The 24,792-nt window shown below is 60.4% G+C and overlaps 1 protein-coding gene across 9 annotated transcripts in view; it reads left to right on the top strand.

Moving 5' to 3' along the window:
- VAV2 (vav guanine nucleotide exchange factor 2) overlaps positions 1-24,792 on the top strand; it is a 183,558-nt gene that overhangs the window by 98,375 nt on the left and 60,391 nt on the right. For all 9 annotated transcript variants that reach the window (XM_082402378.1, XM_082402379.1, XM_082402382.1 and 6 more), the window contains 2 exons: positions 2,942-3,000; positions 23,901-23,969. In XM_082402378.1, the coding sequence (XP_082258504.1) occupies positions 2,942-3,000; positions 23,901-23,969 (128 nt within the window). The remainder of the gene's footprint in view (positions 1-2,941; positions 3,001-23,900; positions 23,970-24,792) is intronic.

Below are 24,792 nucleotides of genomic sequence, written 5' to 3' on the forward strand. Positions count from 1 at the left end.
GCTCCCTAACCTTTCACGCGGGGCCAGTGCCCCTCATCTGACCCCACAGCTCTGAGGGGTCCCACGTCTGTTCCCAGCAGCCCCTGCCCTGGGCCTCTGGTCACTGGAGTGAGGTTCCCCCTGGTGAGACCTGAGATTTCCCTTCTTGCACAGACACCAGCCAGGAAATGCGCAGCCCACGAGGAGCGAGGGGCGGGGCACCTCCGGCAGAGCTGGGACAGTTAACCCTGTTAACCCCGTTTAAGGAGCTGCTCCTGTCTGGTGATATAGATCCAGAGCGGAGCCCTTTACAAACTGCTAGTGACAGGTTCCAGCCTGGAGCAGAGCGGCTGAGAGCTCAGGGCTGAGCTTCGCTGTGGTCATAGCAGCAGGAGAAGCCATTCTGTCCGCTGGGACTGTGGACACAGGGACTGGTCTCCTGGCCTCAGCTCACTCACCTGTGGCAGCTCCTCCCTGTCCTGGGCTCCACCTGTACGAGACTCGGCCTCGGCCCTGACTGCGGGTTGGCAGACAGGTTTCGTCTCCTGTGCCGATGCTGACCGGCTGCTGGTGCCTTGTGTGGACTCCGCAGGAAGGACTCTAAGCCTGCGTCTGGCTCCATGCGGAGGAGTGCGGCAGTTGATTAGCAATGTCTGCCACGGTAGGCGTAGGAGAGGGGTGGTATGTGTGCCCTCTAGTTGCTAAGCCCTTCGGTCCTAACACTTCCAGCATTCTATCTAGTAACTATAAGGACGTCAAGCAATATTGCTTTAATTTTTGTTCTTCCTAAATATTTAGAGCCCTTAAAAGCCAAGAATAACAGCAGAAGCCAAGTTGCTCATTATTTGTGAAAGGCCTCTTGGAGCACACAAGTGTGGGAGCCCTGGCTGGGCCAGCTGCACAATAAGCCCATTGAGTCTTGTCTGAGAAAACACAGAAGAACCCTGTCATTCTTTGCATTCATAACTTCCGTGCGTCCCGGCCCCTGAAATAGAACCCCTACCGGAAGACAGCACACAGCACTCAGCTTGTTGGCCGAATCTGCCGTCTCGCCAGCTGAGAAAGGGCCCTTCTGTATGGTTTGGGGTTCTCTCCCCCTCTTTTTTTTTTTTTTTTTTTTTTAAACTTTTGGCTCCCTGTTCTTTTTTTTTTTTTTTAAAGGAAGTTTCTTACTTTTTTTTTTTTTTTTACATTTATAGCTACTTTATTTATTTATTTATTTATTTTTGGCTGTGTTGGGTCTTCGGTTCGTGCGAGGGCTTTCTCCAGTTGCGGCAAGCGGGGGCCACTCTTCATCGCGGTGCGGGGACCGCTCTTCATCGCGGTGCGCAGGCCTTTCACTATCGCGGCCCCTCCCGTTGCGGGGCACAGGCTCCAGACGCGCAGGCTCAGTAGTTGTGGCTCACGGGCCCAGTTGCTCCGCGGCATGTGGGATCTTCCCAGACCAGGGCTCGAACCCGTGTCCCCTGCATTAGCAGGCAGATTCTCAACCACTGTGCCACCAGGGAAGCCCTCCCCCTCTTTTTTTAAAAAAAATTGCTGCTAGAAGGAGAGCTGCCCACAAGGAAGTCTGAGGCATGTGTCCCGGATGGGGGACTTCGGGAAGGTGACCTAGCCTCAGTTTTCCCGTCTCCCAAGTGTGCGCGGCAGGCCTGGCCTTGTAGGGTTGTGAGGATTCGCTGGGATGATGCCCATGAAAGGCCCATCAGACTCAGTTTCTGAGACAGCCGGTGCTCAGCAGAGGGTGTCTGTGACTTTAGCAAGTGGTCATCACGGGCCGCGTTCATGTTCCCCGTCCTCAGACGCGCACCCACACCCCGACACACACCCACACCCGTGCACACACCGCTGGCTCTCAGAGTCGAGGCTTGCCCCCGCCTCCTCAGTGCTCGGTGTCTGGCACGGCAGGTGCCCCATCAGTCCTGCCGGGAATCGCGAGCAGCTTGTGTGAGTTGTGAGTCATTCTCGAGTGCGTTATGCTGTGTGTTCGGGGTCAGTCCCGCCCTCTCCTGGCCTCCATTGCCCCGTGGCCATCTGTGGACACTCAGCCCTGCTTGCCGCTGGTCATTTTGGAGACTGTGGAGTGGCCGCGTTGAGGCCTCTCAGGCTGGGAGCTGGGTGGGTCCTGTGTATCTGGAGGGGGCTGGACACAGGGCAGGACCGGGTTGGGGCAGGGACGGCAGATGGAAGGAGTAGCCACTACTCCTCGCCGAGCACTTCAGGAATTCGAGTTTGACAAGTCTTGTCGGTCTGGGGAGAGCCTGCTGGGATCCCCTCATGAAATCTGAACCTGGGCTTCTTCGTTTTCCCTCTACACCCTGACCCCCCGCAGGGAGTCGGGCATCTGTTTAAATGGTCATATGGAGAGAGAAGGGGCTGGAAGGGAAGGGAGCATTATGCTGGGATGTTTGCGTCTACGCTGTGCCCCGGGCTGCTGTGTTACCTTGGGGAAGTCTCTTGACCTCTCTGGGCCACTGTTTCCCCATCTCTGAAATGGATCAGCAGCTACTGGGAACAGGAGTTGTTATTAATCACATGGTAACTTCCAGAACAGGAGCCTGGGGTGAGCACTTTGTGGGCATGATGTCTGAGCAGACTCCCAGTGGCCCCGATGGGGCAGACCCTCTCCTGGGGGAGAACGAGACTCAGGGAGTGGTTGATGTCAGAGCCCCAGGAGTCAGCAGAGTGGGGTGCCCAGCCCTGCTCCTCTCCAGGGCACTGCGCCGGGCGTGCAGTAGCCCTCAGCAAATACTAGTGCACCAAAATGACACATTTTGCACGACAAATACAAAATAGGTGTCTTGCCTAAAAAAACTTATGCTGTGTTTTTTTGTTATTTTTTACCAAGATGAAACGGGCTCAGTGAACTGTTCTCGACACCTACAAAACACTTCATTACAGTTTTATGATGACTTTCGGCTTTCTGGTGAAATCACAGAAACATCTTTTCGTCTCCCCCCAGGTCATCTCCGCCGTGTCGAGACTCTCCCTGCACAACTTGGCTCAGAACAAAGGGATCAGGTGAGCTTCGCGGAGCGCGCACTGCTGAGTGCCTGCCCTTTCATCTTCATCCGCCACCCGCGTGCCCTGTCACAGATACTGGAGTTTTGAGCAGACACCCTCTGCCCTGTGTCTTTCTCATGAATTTTCAGCGTGTTGTCGGGTTGCCTGTTGGCAGCGGCTGGAAGGGGCGGGGAGGAGGGGAGAGGCTTCAGCTCACACCGGGGAAATCTTGCAGCATGTTACTGATGGCTGCAAAATCTCTCTCGATTTAGGTAATAAGATCAGCAAATTAATCCTTTCACAGATCATTGCCTACCTAAATGCACTCTCCACACATCAGAAGTGGGTTTTGCCTCGCATGAAGTAGCAGTGTTTGTTTGCTGTGATGGGGCCGAACCCAGGGACCTGCCTGCTTGGGGCTGCAGGCCTCCTGGCAGGAATCTCTCCACTCTCAGCTTTAATTCTGCTTGGATTGCAGAGAATCCCATGGCCCCCGTGGTCTGATCTCTCGTCCCTGATACGTGGACGTCGTGGGGCGAGGGGCCCTGGAATTGTGAGGGCGGAGGGGTCAGGGGAGATGGGGGGATGGAGGCATGCCGGCCACGGGGGAGGGGGACGGGGAGGGCAGCGCCAGGTGAGGACTGGTCATTGTGGATTCTGACCCATGCATGGGGGTCAGGGAGACCAGGTTCCATATCCGGTGGGGACAAGCACAGGGCCTGCCTTCCTCGATGTCCCTGGGGATTGTGGGCTAGCAGGGTGGGGATGAGAAGCTTGGGAGGGCAGAAGTAGCTCCTCCTGAGCGTGGAGTGGATGGGGTCGCACCTGTCTGGGTGCAGGCGACTTTGTGAGGGTGGTGGTACTATGGAGGGACTTCACCCTGGTGTTGTCGTGGAGGGGGGCGCTGCACATGCGTGGGCTGGGGGTCCCAGGACCAGGGTGCCTACTGCAGTGGGACCCTTGGTGGGGCTGTTTGCCCAGGTCCAGAGGGTCACCGGAACAGACACAAATATTAGGGAACCCACCCAGAACCTCTTTTTCTGTTGGGTTCTCCAAGGACTCAGAAATTTCATTGAATTGAGGATTTTTTTTTAATGTCAGCTAAAGGATAGGCTGTTTAAAAATGTTTTTAAGCTGCTATTAAACACACATTCGAGAATATTTATAACACATTTAGGGTATAAGGAATAACATTAAGACGAAACCCCTGTACCCACCACCCAGCCTACGTTCTAGAACGTTGCTTCAGCTGTGAGGCCCCCAGTTGCATGGGCTGGTTTTCAGTGTAGCTTTTGTCTGTAATAGGGACAGGTTAAAAATGTTTAATTGAGACAAGCAAGTTGTTTCTGGATACAAAGACAGTACGTGGATTTTTTTGTGTTTTTCCCAGAAGCGGTCGTCTGTTTTTTTCCCTCGCTAGCGTGGGACGACAGGCGGTGTTCTGGGTTGCCTCTCACCCGTTCCAGCACATTCTCCACCTGTGTGCGTGTCTACAGGTACACGTAGGCAGGAATGAAGTCCTGCCACAGAAGTTAGGCATTTTATCTGCTTTGTCATGTAACGTGAGAACGTGAGCTTTTCTCTCAATCCATTAAACATCCTCCCAAACAGGGGCCTGCTGCCAGAGAGCCCAGCGGTGCTCCTGGGGCGGATGAGCCAGCTGGCTGTGCTTGGACGCGGTCCTGCGGTGGCCGGAGCCCCGTGCCAGGCTCTCCACGCCATGCCCTGCCGGGCCCGAGGCCCGTGACCGAGGCTGTGACTGCCCTGTCCACAGGCTCCTAGAGCCTCGGTTTCCCTGGAGGTTGACAGCCAGCCAGGGGGTCTGCTGTTGGCTTAGAAGGTGGTGAGGGGCCTGAGAGCGGGCGTGTGACCTCTGATCAGTGTGGAGGCCCCTGGGGGACGGGGTGGTGCCCTCCCTCCTGGCCTTCTCACCCCCATCTCCCGTCTCCCCTGACCTCTCCGCCCCCATGGTCCCAGGGGCCCCCGCCCCACGACCCAGGTGCCTCTCAGGCTGCTCCCGTGGTGCCCTCCGAGGCTGGCAGGTGAGCTTGGAAACCCGCCCTCTCCCCTCCTTATTCCGGGAGCCGCCCGGGCAGTGTGTGGGCACAGTGGCCCCCTGGATGGGGAATGAAGACCCCAGCCCTGAAGGTGGCGGCCCCTAGGGCGATGGTGAGCAGAGAGGGTTGCGATCTGGGCTGTGGAGTTGGCGAGACCCGGCTGTAAACCCTGCATCCTGTTGGCTGTGTGCCTTGTGTGCGAAGCTCCTCTCTGAGTTGGTGGATGGGGATTCACCCTTGGGCTCATCAGGGTTCATTCAGATGAGGCACGTAAATCCCGAGGTCAGTGTTGGCCCACAGAAGGGCTCAATACGTATTACAGTTTGTTGCAATGACGTAACAGGGTGTGTTGGGGGCCCCCAAGACCACCCTCGGGTCTGACGATTCGCTGGGACTCAGAGAACTCAGCAAAGCCGCTATACTCAAGATTCCGGTTTATTACAGCAAAAGGAGCCAGATGCAAATTAGCAAATGGAAAAGGCACATAGATTGGCGTCCAGGAGAGACGATGCACGAGTCTTCCAGGTCTCCTCTCTCCGAGGAGTTGCGTGGAATGGGAGTGCTTCATTCTCCCAGAACGATGTGTGATGTCGTGGGTGAGGGTTGCCAGCCAGGGAAGTCCCCCTGAGCTTTGGCGCCCAGGTTCTTGTTTGGGGGGGTCATGTAGACATGGCTGACTGCCCACGTGGGTGACCTTAGCCTCCAGCACTTGCAGAGGTCGAGCTGGTACCGTGGGCCCATAGGCCCCCCATAAACCCCATCATTTCCCAGACTCTGTGGCTGGGCCCGGGGGCCCCCAGGTAGACAAAGATGCTCTTATCAGCAGGACATCCCAAGGGCACAGAGGTCCCTGCCGGGAGCTGGGCCAGGGCCTGATCTTTCTTGAAAGTGTAGGGTGTGGGCAGCCCAGGTCTGCTGAGTTAACCCTTTACTGCACATGGGGGAGGGGGAAATGAAGGGGATGGAGGAGGTCTTTGCAGACAAAAGGAAGGGGCAGGGCCTCCCGATAGGAGCAGCACCTTTGCAGGAAGAGCTGCCCGGCTCACCTGTATCTCCTCCTCGCCCTTATCGCTTGGTTTCCCCTGTGCCCCATCCTCACCCTGTGTTTCTCCCTCCTTGTCTGAGCCCCAATCCAGAACTTTCCCAGGGTCCTTTCCCTCCGCAGCCCCCTGGGGACAGGACCTCCATCACTTCACACGGCTCACCCACCCTGAGCCCGGGAGGCGGCCCCGACCGCCCCTGTAGCAGGACGCGTTTGAATAATCTCTCCTCCTGCACCATACAGGCTGAGTTTTCGCGGGCAGTTTACCATTCTGGGAGCCACCGGCACTAACGCAAAGCACTAGCTATGCTCTCTTCCCTTATGAGCATGTCATAGTGTTGTTAATTAGCAGAAGGTATTCCTTTAGCCAAACCCTTTTCTGTTTTGAAAACCCACAGACCAAGCCCACAGCCCTGAAGAATCTCTTCCTCATTTCTTTCATGGCGGGATAGGAGCCCAACATGCTCCTTTAGAAAAATGATCCTTTTCACAATGCTTGCTCCGTGCATAATGAGCTGATTTTCCACAAAAGCCCCAATCATGCTTCTCAGAGGCTGATGAATAGGAGATTTAATCTGAGAGCTGCACCCTGGTGCTGGCTGGGGGATCAGGAGTGATGTGCGTATGCGGTTGGGGTGATCCCTGAGGAGCCACCCAGCTCAGCGTGTGGGGATGTGGGTCCTTGTCGCAGCCGGAGCTGGCCCTCCAGACTGAGGGATCATCACGGCTGGGAATGGCTGGGAAGGAGGAGATGGTGAGACCCTCTCTGCGGCTGAAACTGAAAGGTGAAGCCAAGGTGCCCCCCACCCACGGAGGTCTCATCTGTCGGCCATCTGCTTGTTGAGTGACCTTAGGCAGGGAAGCTCTTGGACCCTCTGTCTCTTCTTCTGTAGACTGGGAAAGCTCCCCCTGCCACTCAAGTTTGCCGTGAGCCCGTACACTGTGCAGCGTGATTTAGTGCAGCCCCTGACACTCTGTGAACGCCCACGGGCTGCTGGCTGGGTGGTGGGCTGACTGACAGGTGGCCCCCCCAAAAGATACATCCACTTTCTAACTCCTGGACCCCGTGTGACAGGGAAACTGTTCTCTGCAGGTTACGTTTTTATAGATGCACTTACACCTGTAATTGTAAGAGGGCGGCAGGAGGATCAGAGTCAGAGGAAGGAGATGTGATGACACAGAGGAGGTTGGAGTGACGTGGCCACGAGCCAGGGAACGTGGGTCGTCTCAGAAGCTGGAAGAGGAGCGGATCCTCCCCCGGAGCCTCCAGAAGGAGCCAGCCTTGCTGACACCTTGATTTGAGTCCATAAGACCCGTTGCAGACTTCTAACCTTCCAGAACTGCAAGATAGTAAACCCGTGTTGCTTGGGGCCACTGTTTGTGGTGCTTTGTGACAGCAGCAGTGGGAGTGAATGCAGATGGCGTGGGACAGGGGCCTTAGGAGCGGGTGGGGGGCCGTCGTGGCGCCCCCGGTGCATGGACGTCTGCACACAGGCCGCGCTGGGTCCGGGTGGTGGGCTCGGCTCTGGGTCCTCACTGGGCTGAGTGCTCCTGGGCGCAGGGACCAGCCTCCGTCTTTGATTCCCTGCTCCTAGCCCAGCCCCACCACCCTGTCTTGTGCTCTCTGGCTTTTTATTGAGTTGCACTAAACTTCACATCAGCTTCATTCCTTTGAAGTGTACGGTTCAGTGGCAGCTCACACATTCGCAGTGTTGTGCCACCATCACCCCTGTCTTGCTCCCAAGCATTTCACACCTGAATGGAGGGATCCCACCGGCTGGGGCAGCGGCGCCTGCAGTGTTCCTGATCCTGCCTGGGGCTCCGTAGAAGGTTCTAGAAGGGGAGGGTGCTCCTCATGGCGGAGGCAAGGCTGGCGGGGAGGGAGCTCCTGTCTGGGAGGTGTTGGAGGAGGGCATGCGGGCAGGGGAATGGGGGCAGTCAGGCCTGGTCAGTTTGGTTTCCTTTGTTTCAAGGACCCCGGAGCTGGTGTGATGTAGCAGCCGAGGCTGGTGACCGGCCGTCACTGGGTGGGGTGGAGTGCTTCATGCCTCAAAGGGGTGCATGTTGTGTGGGCCAGGCCCTCGCTCGAGGGAGCAGGTGCGGATGGGGCTCCGCCTGGCCTGTCCCCCGACTCTGGCCTCGCAGGTGTCATCACACAGAACCCGCCTCAGAATAAGGAGGGGCCAGCTGAGGCCAGGGCGGGGCCCCCGCCTGGCGGACAGAGTGGTCGCAGCGTGTGGATTCCTTTTGCATTCTCCTAACAGAGTGACACCTGCTTCCATGCAGGGCCCCTCCCGGGGAGGAATCTACTATTGAATTAAACCTCCTGCCGAGAACCCTCTCCCCCCACTTGGTGACAGTGACCCACACTCGGGGAGGAGGGGACAGCCCTGGGGCAGCGGGGAGAACCAAACGCTGGCCTTGGCGACACCAAGGCCATGTCCTGTCCACACTGGCTACGGGGACGGAGCTCCCAGGAGGCGGCACCGTGGAGCCTTTGAACCTTCCCCACCATCCAGGGCCTGCAGCGTCCTTCCCTGGACACCCGAGTGCTTGCCACCGGCAGCTGAGCCTGGGCCCCATCTGTGAATGGGGCTGTCGGGAGGACGGCGTGGAGGAGGGGGGCCGCGTGCTTGACAAACGGTGGCAAACGGTGGCCGGTTGACTCTTCCTGAGTCCATCGCCACCGCAGACACCGGGAGGGCCGCTTCCTTGCACCCGCCACTCACCCCTGCGCAGAATTTGGAAGGAGCGCTGTGTCTGCTTCTCTCTGCCGCTACCACCGTGGGCACGAGAGCTGGGAAGGGACACGTTTGTTCAAAAATATATTAACCGGCCGTTTCCTGCGGGGCAGCGGGGAGCTAATCCGTGCTGGAGGCGGTCAGGAGAAGCGGGATGCAGCCCGGCAGGAGGGGCGTGAGTGGCCAGCTGGAGCTTCCGCGGCGGGCGGGGGTCTTTAGAAAGAAGCAGTGCAGCTGAATGTCTCTCTCTGCCTGACTCCCAGATCGTTATAATCGTTGTCAGCTAGACGTGCCTGTGCTGTCAGTTTGCCCACAGCAAATGTGCATCTGGCTGAGCTAATGGATTTTTATTATTGTTCCCTCCCCTCCCCCACCCTCACGCGCTCCCTCCCATTCACCCGCCCACCTGGGCGCCTGTCCTTCTGTCCATCCAACCCACCATCTGTCTGTCCGTCCGTCCGTCCTTCCTTCCACCCATCATCAATCCACTTATACATCCACCCATCTGTCTGTCCGTCCATTCTTCCAATTGCCCATCACCTGTGCCCTCATCCACGCACCCATCTGTCCTTCCGCTTCTCCGTCCACACCCCGTCCTGCCACCCTTCCTCCATCTGTCCCCTTTCACGTAAACGTCAGTTGGTTGGTCTCCACGTGGTGCTCTGAGGTGGTCAAGGCCACAGCTTCGGTGGCCTGGCAGTGATCCCCAGCACAGAGCAGGCCCTCGACAGTGGGCTGCAGTGGAGGGCGGGTGAGGAAGTGACCCGGCCGACTAGGGGCGGTGCTGGGTCAGTTTCTGCACGCCCCCAGCCTCCATGGCCTCCTGGGTCAAGTGGGGTCAGAGTGGTAGCCCCCTCCCTGGGTTGTTGTGAGGCTTCACGAGATGGCCGTGACGGTCTCAGCACAGTGCCTGGCGCGTAGTAGGTCCAGCGCTGAGGGACGGGAGGAGGAGAAGGAGCCTGTCTGCGTGGGGGGATCTGCCCGCATCTGTCTGGGAGGCTGGGAGGCTTGGGGCAGGTCGAGTGTGCATTTCCCGATTCCGATTCCTCGGCTCCCACGCCTGGCCCTTCATCCCCGACTTTTACACGCGGGGAAACTGAGGCCCAGAGAGCTTCCCGAGCAGGTGGTGACAGGGCCCAGGGAGTCGTCTGCTCATTCATTCATTCCTTTGCCCATTCATTCATTCATTCATTCTGTCAGTGCTTGGGGATGCCGGCAGCCCTGGACAGGTGCTGGGACACATGGGGGACCGGTCACTGTCAGGTGGGGAGATGGACACTGGACCCCGGTCACAGGCAGGCAAAGGCACTGCAGCCGTGTGCTGGGCAGGGTGCGAGGAGAAGCCGGAGCGTGACCCCAGACCACAGGCACAGGGTTAGGGGCCTGAGAGACCCGGGTCTGGGCTGCCGGTGTGATTTTTAGCAGGTTTCTTAGCCCTGAGCCTGTTTCCTGGTCTCTGAAAAGGAGGCTCACTTGGCTGATGGTCAGAGCCCGGGGCAAGGGCCAGGGTGAAGGAGTGGCCCGAGCGCAGTTCTCAAAGCGAGGCCTGAGGACGCTGCCTCCCAGCCCTGGCTTCCCACGGGGCCCCCGGTGAGCCCGCGGGAGGGCAGGTGTCGTGGGCTGAGTGGTGGCCCCAAGAAGATACGCCGCCGAACCTGTGAATGTGAGCTTTGGGGAAAAGTCTTTGCAGATGTAATTAAATTAGAGATCTTGAGGTGAGATCATCCTGACTACCCCGTGAGCCTTAAATCCAAAGGCAGGTGTCCTTATAAGAGGCACACGGAGCAGGGACCCAGGGACAGAGGAGGGATGTGGAGACGGAGGCAGAGACTGGAGTGACGCTGCGAAGCCCAGGACCGTCTGGGGCCCCCGGGAGCTGGGAGGGGCCGGAGGGCTCCCCCCACAGAGCCTCATGTGGCCCTGCCTGCCCCTTGATTTCAGGATTTTTGGCCTCCAGCACCAAGAGAATGAAGTTCTATTGTTTCAAGCCCGGGGATGTGGGTTTTGCTGGACAGCGAGCTCTGGGACGGGGCCCAGGCGGGGGTCCCTCAGCCTCTGGCATCCCCGGTGCATGGGGGCGCAAATCTGCAACTCCTGAAAGCTGAGCAAGAGCCCCATGAGCCCTGACCCGGTCCTCGCACAGCCCTTGCCAGCCCGAGACCTGGATGCCGAGGAGGAGGCCAGCGGCCGGCAGGGAGGTTTGGGGTTCAGAGACCCCCTCCAGTTACCAGGGATGGGAGGTGGGCCTCCAAGGACAGTGGTGTCCTCACTGGCAGGTGCCCTGTCCCCAACGACATTCAGTGTTGGGGGCTGTAAGAATGTCCTCGGGCACTGGAGCCCCGGCTCCGCCCCCCTCCCCAGGCCTGTCCTTCCCTCTAGGGAGCGGAGACTGCTTCACTCTGTAACAGGCAAAACAATCAAAGGCTGCCTTCTCAGCAAATACCACCATTAAACATTTATCGGGCAGCTGTGTAACATTATCGGCTCGTTTTCAGAGACGGAGAAGGAAATCTTGTCCTGTTTTGCAGTGGGATTTATCCATAGGCAGAAGGGATGTGAGGTCATTAAAAATGCTCTGGAACAGAATGTGACATCGCGGTGTGGCCGGCGGTATGGGGGGATGTGGCCCTGCTAGCAACCAGCCCCCGCTCGCCAAGCCCAGCTCTGGGGCCAGGTCAGCGGTGCTCTCTGTGCAGCCCTGAGCTCTGCTCCCGGCCGTGGCCAGTGGGGAGGGACTGGCCCAAGTCTCCGCTGTGGCAGGAGGCCGGCCGAGCCAGTGAATCAGACATGCCACCTTGAGATGCACCATCATCTGCAAAAGGCGGTCTGGTGCTTTGGGTACATCCAGTTACACAGTGTGAAGGCAGCGCTCGGGTAAGCCCGAGTCCCACTCATCTCGTTGTCGGGAGAGGGGCTTTGGTAATAAAGGGACAGTTCCCCCGATGTCACTTGGGTCGTCCTTCTCACTGTGGGTCTCCTCTGTCGCATCCCTCTTCTGTGCCGGCTGCTGCCGTGATCAGGATGGGCCAGGCTCCTCGGTGCCAGCAAACAGCCCCGAGTCTCGCTGACTTGCTGCAGCGACACGTGTGTGTCGGCCGTGTTCCCCTCCACGCCACTTGCCCCCAGAGCCAGGCTGACAGACGGCCTCCTGCTGGAACAGAGTGGCCACCGCGGCAGGGGAAGGAGACCCAGCAAGTCACCCAGTGGCTCCTACAGCCTCTGCCCCCGTCGGTGAAGCCAGGATGTCCAGCGAGCGGAAGTCAACCTGCCCCGCTGCGTGATGCTGCCCATCTCTGCACGGAGGGACGGTTGTGTCCCATTCTAGAGATGAGGAGACTGAGGCCAGGCATTTAGGGACTGGTGGAGTGAACTCAGATACGGCCCCGCCGGGCTGCCTCGGAGGGGCCCCTGCACCGTCCAGCCCTCGGTGAGTGAGCCCATGCGACCTGAGCCTGCCCGCCGCCCGCCGTGTCTCCCTCACCTCCGGCTTCACGCTCAGGTACGGGGTCCCAGCCGCCGGTCCCCACCACCATACGCCTCATTTTTAGGCAACTTGTGGCGATATTCTGACAGGAGAGAAAGGACTCTTGGAATTGACCGTCTGTCTGGCTTCCCTTAACGTTCCCTGCTTATTCCCTGTTGGTCATCAGTTTTCCTTCTTTTATTTTTATGGATTCATTTATTTAGTTTTTAATTATTTTTAAGTCTCACGAGCCCAACATTCAACATTCAGCTAGAGCTGCCCTTCTAGCTCACAGGGCAGGAGGAAACGTATGACCGCCCGCTGTTCTCCCGGGTCCTGGCCCCGACGGCCCCAGCAGGAAGTAACCACCTTCCTTAACTTCGGGTCTTCCACCTCCTTGCTCTTGTAAAATTAGTCTTATTATGTTTCATGCGTAGTTTTGTTTAGTCCCCGTTGTTTCGGACCTTTAATACAGTCACCAGGTGTAAGCTGACTCCTGGGATTGCTGTTTTCACGGCCGTCACGTGATCCGTCAGGTCGTGGTGTGCAGTTCTGTCCTGTGAGGCACGTTGGCCTTTCCGGAGCTGCCCCTCCTCCTGTCCCCCGTTTCCCGTTCCCCCCATCATAGCAGCAGCGACACACATGGGGCAGAGCCCTCCCCACGGGTCAGCTCACTGAACGCGCACCTGGACCCCGGGAATGAGGATTCAACCCCATTTTGCAGGGGAGGCTGAGGCCCCGAGAGGGCACCTCTGGCTCAGGGTTGCCCAGCCGGTTGGGGTGGAACTGGGACCTTATCCTCCCATCCTCCCATGGGAGTCATCTGGGGGTCAGGGGTCCTGGGGCATGGGCCCAGCACTGACCCAGGCACAGATCCGCTGCCCGGGGCATCTCCGGGCCCTTCCAGCCTCAGGTCCTGGCGGAGCTGGCCTCTGGGGGCTGGGAAACCAGCCTCGGGTCCCACCGGCTGACCCTGGGGGCAGCTGAGCCTCCCTTTTCCCTTTGGGGTCACTGGTAGGGAGACTAAGGCAGGCCTCTACCCTGCTCGGCACTGGAGGGTCCGGCCCTCCACCACGCGATGCGATGCGGGGCTGCTCAACAGCCGAGGCGCGGTCCCGGCCCCGCCCCTGGTGGGCTGGGTGGCTGCAGGAGGCTGGGTGCCCTGCCATTGAGCACCCACGGGCCCTGCACGTCTCTCCAGCTTGGGAATCCGACTGGCTGTCCGGGAGCGGGGTTTGGATGGGATGGGCGTCCGGCTCCGGCCCCTCCCAGGAGGGCAGCAGTGAGGCACCAGTGGTTCTGATTAAAGCCGAGGCCTGGAGCCCGGCCCTGAGGCTTGGCTGGGCCCTCGGCCCTACAAACTCCAAGGTGAGCATTGCAGGCTGGACAGCTGGCCCGAGCCCAGCCCTCCCTGCCCAGGACCGCCTCCAGACCCAGGGCTGGCGCCATCCAGAAGGGCTGCAGTCTAGTTCTCTGCTCTGCAGTAGCCAAGCCGGACCCCTGGGACACAGTGGGGGGCAGCAGTCCTGTCCTTGTCCTCACGTGAGCCCAGAGCAGCCTGGTGCCCAAACACTGGCACGCAGCTTGTCCTGCACCGTGACCAGTCGTGTGCACCTGCTCCAGGGGGATGAGTCTGAGGCTGGGGCGGCAGAGGGAGGGACGGAGGCCCTCAGATGCGGCGGTCAGTGCCCCTCTCCGAGGAGGTGGCCTCGATCTGGCCGACCCCCGAGGAGTGAGCAGAGCCAGTGTGGACAGGTCTGGGCATCGGAGGCCCAGGCAGAGGCGCTGGGGGTGGGGGGCGGGGAGGGGATGTGCTTGGTGTCCCTGTGGGATGGAGAGGGGCAGGGGGTGGGAGGAAGGTCGTGCTGGGAGGGGTGGGCAGGGTGGGGGGTCTCTGGTCTCTCTGAGGGGAAGCCCTGGGGGGGTTTCAGCAGGCAGTGGCCTCTGAGATTTTGTCTAGAAACTGCTGGCCCCGTGTGGACTGCAGGGGCTCCAGGGTGGAGGCCAGGACCAGTGAGGGGCTGCCGTGGGTGTCCAGGGCAGGGAGAGGGTGGCTCGGGGGAGGGGTCATGGGGGGAGGGGAGCGAGGGCCCGATAGGCCACAGGAGGTGCTGGCGGTACAGGGAGTGACACCCCACCCACCCGCTTGGCAGGTCAGCCCCTCGGGATGACCAAGAGCTGCAGCCCAGATGCTGCCGGACGCCTGGGCAGGGGTGAGGGACGCAGGCTTGCTCCCGCTGGGCTTCTTCCCTGCTGTGACCCCTCTTGGGGATAGTCCTGGCTCCAAGCCCGGCTCTGTCACTTCCTGGCTGGTCTCTTCAGGCAGCTTTCTCCACCTCTCTGAGCCTTGGTGTCATTTGTGACGAGACAGTAACCCCCATCTTGCGGGGGACTGTCCTGACTGACGGGGAAACCTGAGGACACCCCCATCCAGAGGCCTTCCCTGGACCCCCTTGTGTGAACTGGGGGGAGGGCTTGGGTTTCACGTGTGTCCTTTCAGCAGGGTGTGTGTGCCCCTACCTCCACCCCAGACCCTCAGCCCGGCGGTAGGGGCTTGGCCCGATTACCCTGGGGCAGTGCCCTCCTCTGGGCAGTAGGTGGAGGGCCGGCCAGAACTCCCCCAGGAAGAGGACCTGCTTCTCTAACCGGAGTCCACAGACCAGTCTTCCACCGGGAGCATCATGCATCCCAGCTCTGCCGCAGAGAACACCGAGATCAACTAGTGATGTCTGCCCCGGCCAGAGGGGATGGGAAGGTAGCGGGTGATTGCAGGCAGGCCCAGGTTTGCCCTCTCTGTCCTGGCGGACCCACCAAGGGGAGGGACCCTCCCTGCGGGCCTACACAGGCCTTCTTAGGACTTGGTGGAAGGGCCAGGAGCTGACCCTTCACTTCCCAGCAGACTGGCAGGAAGTGGGGGGAGGGGAGAGGAGTGCCTCCAGCTCTGACACCCCAGCCCCCCAGCCACCATCTGTTCTCGGAGGTGGGAGAACGTGGCTCAGAGAGGGGAGGGGTCTTGCCTGAGGTCACACAGCGGCTTGGTGGTCTCTCAGAACCCCCCTCCGGGTCCCCCCAGATCCCTGAGGAGGGTCCCCAGCTAGTCTCCTAGCTTCCATGTATTTACGAGGAAGATCTGCTTTTTAAAAAAATTTATTTATTTATTTATTTATTTTTGGCTGCGTTGGGTCTTCGTTGCTGCACGTGGGCTTCCTCTAGTTGTGGCGAGTGGGGGCTACTCTTCATTGCGGTGCACAGGTTTCTCATTGCGGTGACTTCTCTTGTCGCAGAGCACAGGCTCTAGGCACGCGGGCTTCAGTAGTTGTGGCTCGTGGGCTCAGTAGTTGTGGCTCGCGGGCTCAGTAGTCGTGGCTCGAGGGCTCTAGAGCGCAGGCTCAGTAGTTGTGGCGCACGGGCTTAGTTGCTCCGCGGCATGTGGGATCTTCCCGGACCAGGGCTCGAACCCGTGTCTCCTGCATTGGCAGGCAGATTCTCAACCACTGCACCACCAGGGAAGTCCCGGAAGATCTGCTTTTCTGACACGTCACAGTGGGTTTACCGTCCAGAGCCAGCAGTGTGGATTGGACACCCACCTGGCACAGCCAACTACCGGTTCTTCTCTTTCTGACTTTCACTGCTGTGCCCGGACGTGACCCAGATGGGCCACTGTCACCGTGTCCAGTGCGGCCGGGCCGTGACCGGCGGGTAGGGGGAGGGTCAGGGGGCAGCTGGGGCCCTGCTCTGCTGTTACAGGCCTCACAGGGCCAGAAGGGGCATTTCAGGGAGCAGACAGCTTTGGACGTGGAGCAGGAGAAAAGGGAAGAGCGTTTCCAGTAGCCGCCCGGGTGTTCCGGGGTGTGGTTTTCCATGCATGCTCAGAGCTGCCCTGGTGGGGGGCCCCATCCCTGCCCCGCAGCCGATGGGCTCTGGAGTCTTGGGCAGAGCCACCCGCCTGCCTGGCCTGCTTCCTCCTTGGAGCCGAGCCTGCCCCGGTCCCCTGGGGCCCCGGCCGCCTCTCCCTGCCCAGCACAACTGCACTTGGGCGCGGTTCCCCCGGCCAAGGGACTCTGGCCCATGAGTGACCAGTGCGGAAACTTTTTGTGCAGAGAGTCTGCTGGTGAAAACGGAGCTGCAAGAGGCCTTGGGCCTTGGGCTGGGAAGAGAGGCTATTGGGGGGTGGGCTGTGCGGGCTGTGGCTCTGGGAAGCCCCTGTGCTGGCTGTGTGGCCTCTCTGTGATGCCTCTCGTTCCCCGATGGGCATTTCTAGAGCGTTCCATCCGGGCGGGGCCCCGGCAGGCCGCCGGGATTTCCTGCCTAGGCCGGGCAGGTGTCCCCTGGGAAGAGGTCAAGGTGGCATGAAAGGAAAACAGCCAAGTGGCTGCAGGGTACTGGGCCCCGCTTGGAGGGGGAGATGGCCCCGCTGATCCGCTGGCCTTTCTGCTCCAAACTGCTGCCGTTCCGAGAAGCGGGCCGGAAAGTCAAAACTCTATTGAGCTTTGTAGCTGCCGAGAAACCGCGTTCCTCTGTCTCAGCAGCAGCTCCGGGCCCCTCCCTCCCTCAGACAATGGGATGGCGGGAAACAAACCATTCTTTCCTGACCCAAGGTCAGTGTCCCCTCTGCCTCACTAGGGTTCTGGAAGCAAGGGTTGAAACAGCCTGGCTGGCATCTGGGGGTTCACTTGGGTCTCCCCCAGTCGCCTGGAGCCGGCCGCACCTCTTCCCCCGCCTGCACTTCTGCTGGACCTGCCTCTGCAGACGTCACAGGGGGACCGCGAGACCTCCTACCTCTGTGCTGACTTGGGCTTAAGGTCCTGGTGGTGGCACCTGGGCCGGCCCATCCATCACTCCCTCCCTCCGCCCTGGTCCCCGTCGGACTCCTGCCCCACCTGGCCCTTCAGCCTACTCCTGCTCTGCCCCAGCCTCTCTGAGACCGCACACCTCCCCCAGCGCGCAGGGTGTGATCACCTCTGCCCGGGCCGCCTCCTCCAGCCCCTAAATCTTGACCATCACCTCACCTCCTTACGGGCCAGGCTCTGTGGGAGGGCACAGCCACACCGCACGTCATGAAGCTTCACACACGGCCTGTGTGTGAAGCAGGTGGTTTATCCCCATTTTACAGGTGAGTTAACTCAGGTCCCTCGGCCAGCTCAGGGGCCAGGAAGCTGTGTGGCCGATTCCAGCCCCCCGTCTGTCTGACACAGGGCTGAAACTCTGAACTCAAATTAGACCTTGCTCTCCAAGTCAACTCCCCGGCACCTCCTATGGGAAGCCCTCCTGGTTTCCCTTTCCTCCTTCTGTTGTCTATGCCTTTGTGGCCATCCCCATGCCCTTTAGCCCTGTGTGGCCCTCGTGGTGGGAGTGGGTGGAGGGGCCCGGCCTGTTGCAGCCCCTGATACGGTGGCCCGTCTGCATGGGAGTGTGGTGGGCTGGAGAGAGGGACATGATCCCTTGCTTGTTTGGATGGTCGGGCTGTTTAGCCGGAGAGCCGTTTTTAATAAGCAAAATCCGGTGCTTCAAGGTCTCCCTGCCAATTAGCAGGCGGCACCCAGGTGACTCTTTGAATAATTAAATGGGCCTGCTGGGGCCTTCAGGCTGCGGTTTGATGTGCCTTTGAAGTCTGCCTGGCTGCCATTTCCCTGGCAAACTGGTACGACGCGGGGTGGGGCCCAGTGCCCTGTGGCCCGGGTATTCCCAGTCCCTCCCGCCCACCCTGCCCTCTTCCTGCTCACCTAGCACCTGCCTGGGCCCCCATCACACCTGGTGAGGTGAGGCTGAACCCGATGGTGTCCCGGGGCCGGGCCCCGTGCCAGGCCTTCTGCAGGCCCACTGCCCCTAATTCTCAGGCCGTTTTCGGAAACTGTCCTGCCCGACCGTGGGAGTGACCTCTGAGGGCTCCCAGGTAGTGCCAGCACCGTAAATGAGGCACCATTGTCTGCCACACGCCCGACTGGGGTCGCCGGCTTGTCCCAGTTTTAGCCCTGGAATTCCCGCATCCTTGGTAACTCCCTCGTCCGGGGCAAGCTGGGCGGTGGTCACCCCTGCAGGACAGGTGCCAGGAGCCGGGAACCCCCGGGCCTCTGAGGCCGAGTCTGCTCTCTGGGGGCCGTGAGCTGGTCTCGCCCTCCAGGGTGGGAACCCAAGGCCCTGCCCCTGCTCTCGGACGCCCCGGGTTGGCCAAGGAGGACCAGGGGCATCTGCCGATGCGGCTGCTCCGTGATGCTGCTGGTGAACACGGACCTTGGAGGTCACTCTGCAGGGAGCGCTTTTCTGTGAGTTGAATTTCCACTTTCCTCCCTGCACACGCCAAGTGAAGGATGGAGAAGTGAAGAGTCGTCTCGGGCCCGGGTCGCTTTCATCTGAAGTGTGGAAAAATAAACCCTGTGTCCTAGATTCTCTGAGTGGCGCTAGGTGGTCGGACCCGAAGCTTTCTTACCTCCCTAATATGAGTGTTTGTTTGGATGCCGTTCTTCTTCCAGACCCCCGGGGAGAAAGAGCTCAGCAGGGTGGGCTGGAGGACCCCATGGTGGTGCTGACCCCATGGGCCTGGGGCAGGGCTGGAGGCACCCGGGTGAGGGGCATTTCCTAATTGTCATGGAAACCCGGGGTGGGCCCACTGGGGCTGCTGCTCAGGAGGCCGTGGGGACAGTGGGGACTGCCTGAGTCTGAGGCCCTGGACTTGGAAGTGGACTCCTGGGATGAGCCCCCGAGAAGGGGAGGGAAGGTGACTCAGGCTGTCATATGCGGGACACTTGCTGGGAGCAAGGACCTGGGCTGAGAGGCTTACGTGTGTTATCTCATTTAATCTTAACAATGACTACTGCCCCCATTCTACAGTTGGGGAAACTGAGGTGCAGAGAGGGAGAGTTTCCTGCTCTGGGTCACACAGCGAGTCCGCAGCAGAGCCAGGATTTGAACCCAGATCTATTACCTGCAGAAGCCTGGCTCTTAGTTCCCCCCACAAGATCTCCCCGAAAATGAAGGTGACAGTGGCAGTGGGGTCTCTGTTTTGGCTTCTTGCCAGGGTGTAGAGCGATGGCTCTAGGAAGCGACGTTCTCTGTCCTGGCGGGCCATCTGCAGACAGCACCGTCATGAGATGTGCGCCTGCTGTGTGCCAGGGTCTCCCTGGTCTGGGGTGGAGGGACCCCCAGGGAAGCAGGCCCAGGAGCCACCACATAGCCCTGCCTGGTGGAGCCCTGGGTTGGATTGGATAACGCAGGGGAGGCCGCTGCCAGATAGCAGGAGGGGTCAGCACGCTGAGTGCTGCACCGGAGCTGGGTTTGAAGTGCATGAAAATCAGGCTGGGGGGGTCATCAGCTGCTGCCTGGAAAAATAGTAAATCAGTGCCGACAAGTGGGTTGCACTGCCCTGGAACCCTGTGTCCAGGCCCCGAGTCCCTCAGCACAGCATGGGAAGAGGTGAAGCTGGACGAGTTCCCCCGCTCCCCCCAGAACCCAGAGACCTGGCACCTCCTCCCAAAGGGTCCTCTCGTTGGCTCCTGGGTTGTTGTCCTATAAATCGGACCTGCTGCCCGCCGTGCAGGGTCTTCCAGTGTCCCCATCCGACTGCTCCTGGGTCCCAGGTGGCATGTACCTGTGTTCGCCACCGTCATGCCGTGACCCCGGAGCATCGGGTCTGCCCCCTTCCCGACCACGTGTCCTGTCCCCACGCAGCCGTACACACAGCTACGCACGCTTGCACTTTTCAGAGGCCATGGTTTTACAGCAGATTCTCAAAGAAATCCCGTGGACAAGGACCAGAGCCTGATTTATTGATCCCGGAGCTGCGTTCATGTTGCGCCTTCTCCCTGAAGCAGTGACAATGGCAGCCCCCAAGCCCAGCTCAGAGCAGGTGTCCAGGAACTACCCAATGGATGGGGGAAGGAGAGGAAGGTGTGGTTTGGAGTAAGAATTGTGCCCCCCTCTGCTCTTTGTTCGGGGGTTTGGGCTCAGCCACTCCCTTAGGGTGCCGTGTTTTGGGGCCTTCTTCCTCTAGTGGGGGACCCCCCCTAGCCTCTGGCACTGGGGCTGTCATTGTCCTGCCCACACAGGGCCATGCCAGCCAAGCAGCCGGATGCTAACATTGACCTCGGGGTGGGAGGCGTAATTTGGTGGGACCTTGAAGCAGTGGCTTTTGAGCCTCTCATCCCTGCCCCGCCCCCCCTTCCCCCCCCCTGGGAGGATGGGGTGCTGGGGTGGATTTGACGCAGCCTGACGCATGGGCTCTGTTGGGGATTTCTTGGCACGTGGCAACTTTTCTGCTTCCGGCTTGGGCATCCCCTTAATTCCCTCAGTGGTACGAGTGGGAAACTTGGCTTCCCAGAAGCGGAGCACAAGGAAATGCGTCCTCAGGAAGGGTCTGATGGGGTAAGAGGAACCCAGCCCCGCCCTGACCCCTGGCCCCCCCGCCCTGAGGACCCGGATGACCGCACTCTGGTGTCTGGCCCATGGTCATTTCTGTGCCTCTCTGCCATACTTGATTCTCATCCCCTCCTCTTCAAGAACAAATGAACTCCACCATGAACATCTGGATGTCTGGTCTAGCCGGGGAGGGGGAAATTAATGGCGGGGGTGGTAGATGCTGCACAGCGGGGTCTGGATGATCAGCCGGTGCCTGAGACAGAAGGGTGGAGCCAGGCCTTGTTGCAAGTGACCCCAGAGTCACATCTGCTCCAGCCCCTCTCGGGCTTGAAGTTATAGCTGGAATGTGGCCCCAGAAACGCCCTCTGTGCAAATGTGTCTCCTCGGGGTTAAGTCAGGGTCAGTGTTGTAAAGTCACAGCTCAGGGCTGACTTGGGTACCTCTGCATGGATTTTCATAAGCGCTTCTTGAAAATGCTTCCTTGTATCTAACTTGGGGCTGCCACTTGTTGTTTTGGGGGGAAGGGACAGCTTGAGAATATCTGACATCCATTTATCTGTCCACCCATCCATTCCCCAACGAATCCACCCCCTCCCCAACCTGTCCTCCTGGCCACCCATCCATCCTTCCACCCCCATGCCCCCGCCCACTCACTCATTCATCTGTCCATCAACCCACAAATCCCATCCTTCTCCCACCCACCTGTTCTCCCACCCATCCATCCATCTATCCATCTGTCTGTCCATCTGTCCATCCATCCACCCACCCATCCATCCATCTATCCAACCATTCATCCATCCACCCACACATCTGTCCATCCATCCATCCAACCATTCATCCATCATCCATCCTTCCATCCACCCACCCACCCACCCATCTGTCTATCCATCCGTCCATCCATCCATCCATCCATCCATCCATGCCTCTCTAGTGTCAGGCACCGTGCTAGGCAGAAGTGGACCCAGGCTGAGAGAGTGGTCAAGCTGGTGGAAAGCTGGTCAGGGAGTGGTTTGGGGGGAACGCTCCACCTCTGGGTCCTGTAGTCACATCTCAGCCTGGCCTGAGATTTCCTGTGATCAGTAGGGTAGCAGCCGGAACCTTCGGCAGTCGAGGTGACTGACGTTCAACTGACTTTTAAGAAACCAGAGCTCGGTTCCAGCCCCCCCTGAACCACGTGGGATCTGGGTCAGCTTCCAGTTCTCCTGTATCGTGGGAGTGATTGCCTGGCTGGAAGCATGGCTGGGTCAGTGAGGGTCCCTCGTCTGCTGAGGGCCAGGGCGTCCTGATGGCCTGCAGCTCTCCCTGTGACCCGAAGACACACATCTGTCCTCCTTCCTTCTTGCCACATGACGCCCAGTGGGGGATGCCATTGTCATGGTGATGGGAGGAAGTGGGGTGGGGGGGAGAGCCACAGGGAGGAGGGGGAACCCACCACAGAGAGGTCAAGCTGGGCCATGCCACGAGCTACTGCCATGAAGCCGCAGGTGATGGGGACCCCTGGTCTGGTGGGTCTGCCTTGGGACCTCAGACCCATGGCCATGGAACTCTGTGACAGAGCTGGGCAGGACCCAGGCCTCCAGCTGCTGGCTCAGTGGGCTCCCCAGGCCCCCACCCCATGGAGCACAGGCCCCTAGCCTTGGTAGTGGAAGCTACAGGGTCCAGGCGTCCATCCCCACTGGACTGCCCTGCTGAGCACGTCAGCCTGACCCCCAGCAAGGAGGCCGCCAGCCGGGTCTCCCGTGAGATCGTTAGTAACAGACTTCCTACCGGAACACGTGCCCTGGGAGCTGGGGAGATGCTCGTTTCAACCAAAAGGGCGTTTTCGTCTCCATGAAGGTGGTTAATTTGGGCCCATTGCTGTTGAACGAGCTGGCAGCCCCCTCCTCCTGGCAGCATTCACCCCCCTCTGGCCCCGTCCTCCTGGAGGCTGGCCTCTGTGCCCGGCGTGGGCTGGTTCAACCTGGTTGGGACCATGCACCTCGTCTGCAGGTCCCTGTGGGAGAGGCAGGAGTGGGCGCTCGCACGCGGGTGTGCAGGGGACCCCGGGGATCCCGGAGAGTGTGTCAGAAGCCCATTTCCTTGAAGGGCAACTGCATGGGCTCCCTGTGCTGGTGGTGGGCATGGGGGTGCCAGATGTGGGTATGGTACCGACAGTGTGCCCTTCGCATTTCCACTCCAATCGCTTCTTTACCCAGAATGCGCTGTCCGTTTGCAGACCTGCCCCCTTCCTCCAGTTTGTGAACTGGGATCTCATATCAGTCTCCAGATGAGATCCCAGTTAGGGGGTGACAGAGCCGGCGGGCTCACCCGCCCTCCCCGCGAGCGCGTGCCACGTGCAGGCGGTGCTGGGGCTGGTGCCGCGCCTGCATTCCTCCCCGTGAGCCTGGCTGCGCCCAGGGCTCTGTGTCACCTGCATCTCACGCCCTAATGCTCCTCACCTGTACTGGCCGGCCCCCAGCACCTGGGCAGCGTGGTCTGGCTCCGCCCCTTTTCCCAGGAGTCAGGCCCAGGTTCATTTTGCAGTAGTGACAGGTGCGGCCCGAGACCCCGCCTTCCCAGGGAGCCCCCTTTCCTCCCCGTGAGTTCCCCTCCCACGGATTCTGAGCTGCCCAGGTAGACGCCTGTCTGCAGGTGACGACCCTGCCGTGCCGCCCTCCTCACACCAGCCGGGAAGCTTTCTGACACCTGGGCCCTTCTCTTACTCCTCCCAGACGCGTCTTCGGGGTGACAGAGTTTGCGGGGATCCTGGGCATCCCCCCAATACAGAACTGGGAGATTTTCATGGAAAATAAGGGTCTCAAGTCCAGCTAAGTTTGGGGCTCATAGCCCACCCTCTCTGTCTCCTAAAGACAGGTTCCCGTGTTCCCCACCGAGGATGCCCAGGGGAGCCCACATCCCCGTGTCTGGGGTCCCCCTGGCGTGTGGAAGCAGGATAGTTGCACGGACGGAAGCTTCCTGCTGTCCCTGACCCGGTTCCCTCGTTTGCCAGCAGGGATGCCGGGGCCTGGACAGAGGGACCGACTTCCGGTGTCCGGGGCTGAGCTGGGCGTGGGGTCCTCACTCTAGGCACCTCCATCTGGGTGGTCCTGCATCACACAGCCGCGTAACGTGCACCCCGTTTCCTTCCACGAGGGAGCGGACAGAAGCCCGCCTGCTCCTGCGCTCGCTCCAGGGGGCCCGTGGCGGACCCCAGGCTGGGGGCCCGGCCAGGGCGGCGGTGCCACCGAGACCTGCTCGCTCCCCTGACGTCTCCTCTCCCACAGGCCCTTCCCCTCGGAGGAGACCGCGGAGAATGACGACGACGTCTACCGAAGCCTGGAGGAACTTGCAGAGTAAGGAGCCAGGAGGGAGGGGGGGGGGGGAGCAGGGCTTCACACGGGCCCCTCGACGGGCGCTGGTCTCGGCCGTCTGCCCGGGCCGTCCCCACGGGGGTGGTGGTCGTGTGGCTCCCCTGCCGGAAGGATGCGAGGTTCTCCGGCCCGCGTTCCAGGAGGCTCCCAGCGTGCCTGCTGGTGATGTGGCTGCGGCCCTCCTCCCCAGGCTCGGGCGTCAGGAGGGCTGGTTTTTGCCGGGCTTCTCTATCGAAGCTGCAGTGGGGCTGGGGAGGTGTCCTAGCTCGGCCCTTGGAGACTGTGCTGGGGATGGGAGAGAGCCGGAGTTTCCAGAAGCTGGGGCCCCTGGAGCACAGGTTACAGGCAAAGGCAGCTGGTGATTCCGGGTTGTCTCGTGGCCTGACGCGGGCTGGGGTTGGGCCGAGGCCAGGCCACCTGAAGCCACTGGGGCGTCTCCCCTTCTCCCAAGGCCCCGTCTTTGCCTGCCCCGGGTCCCCCCCGCTTCCTCTCTCCGAGGATTTCTTGCACCATCTCATGCAGCCTGGGACCAGCTGACCCTCCCCGGCCGTTTCACCTTATGGTTCTGGAGCCCCCCAGGGGCTGGCAGGAAGCCCTGGGCGGCGGCTCTTCCAGAAGAGATAGTTGCGTTCTGCGCGGTCAGCTGTGGCCAGGGGTGGGGTCATGTGGCCCGCTGCTCGGAGAAGGGGCAGCGGGGTGGAGCTGGCAGGGCCGCCCCATCCTGCAGGAGGGGGACCGAGGCCCGGGAGGTGACGGGCTTGCCCAGGCTGTGGGGTGGTCCCACGTGGCTCCTGACGTGGCCGGC

The sequence above is a fragment of the Balaenoptera borealis genome (assembly GCF_965194805.1).
Source record: "Balaenoptera borealis genome assembly, chromosome: 8".
NCBI lineage: Eukaryota > Metazoa > Chordata > Mammalia > Artiodactyla > Balaenopteridae > Balaenoptera > Balaenoptera borealis.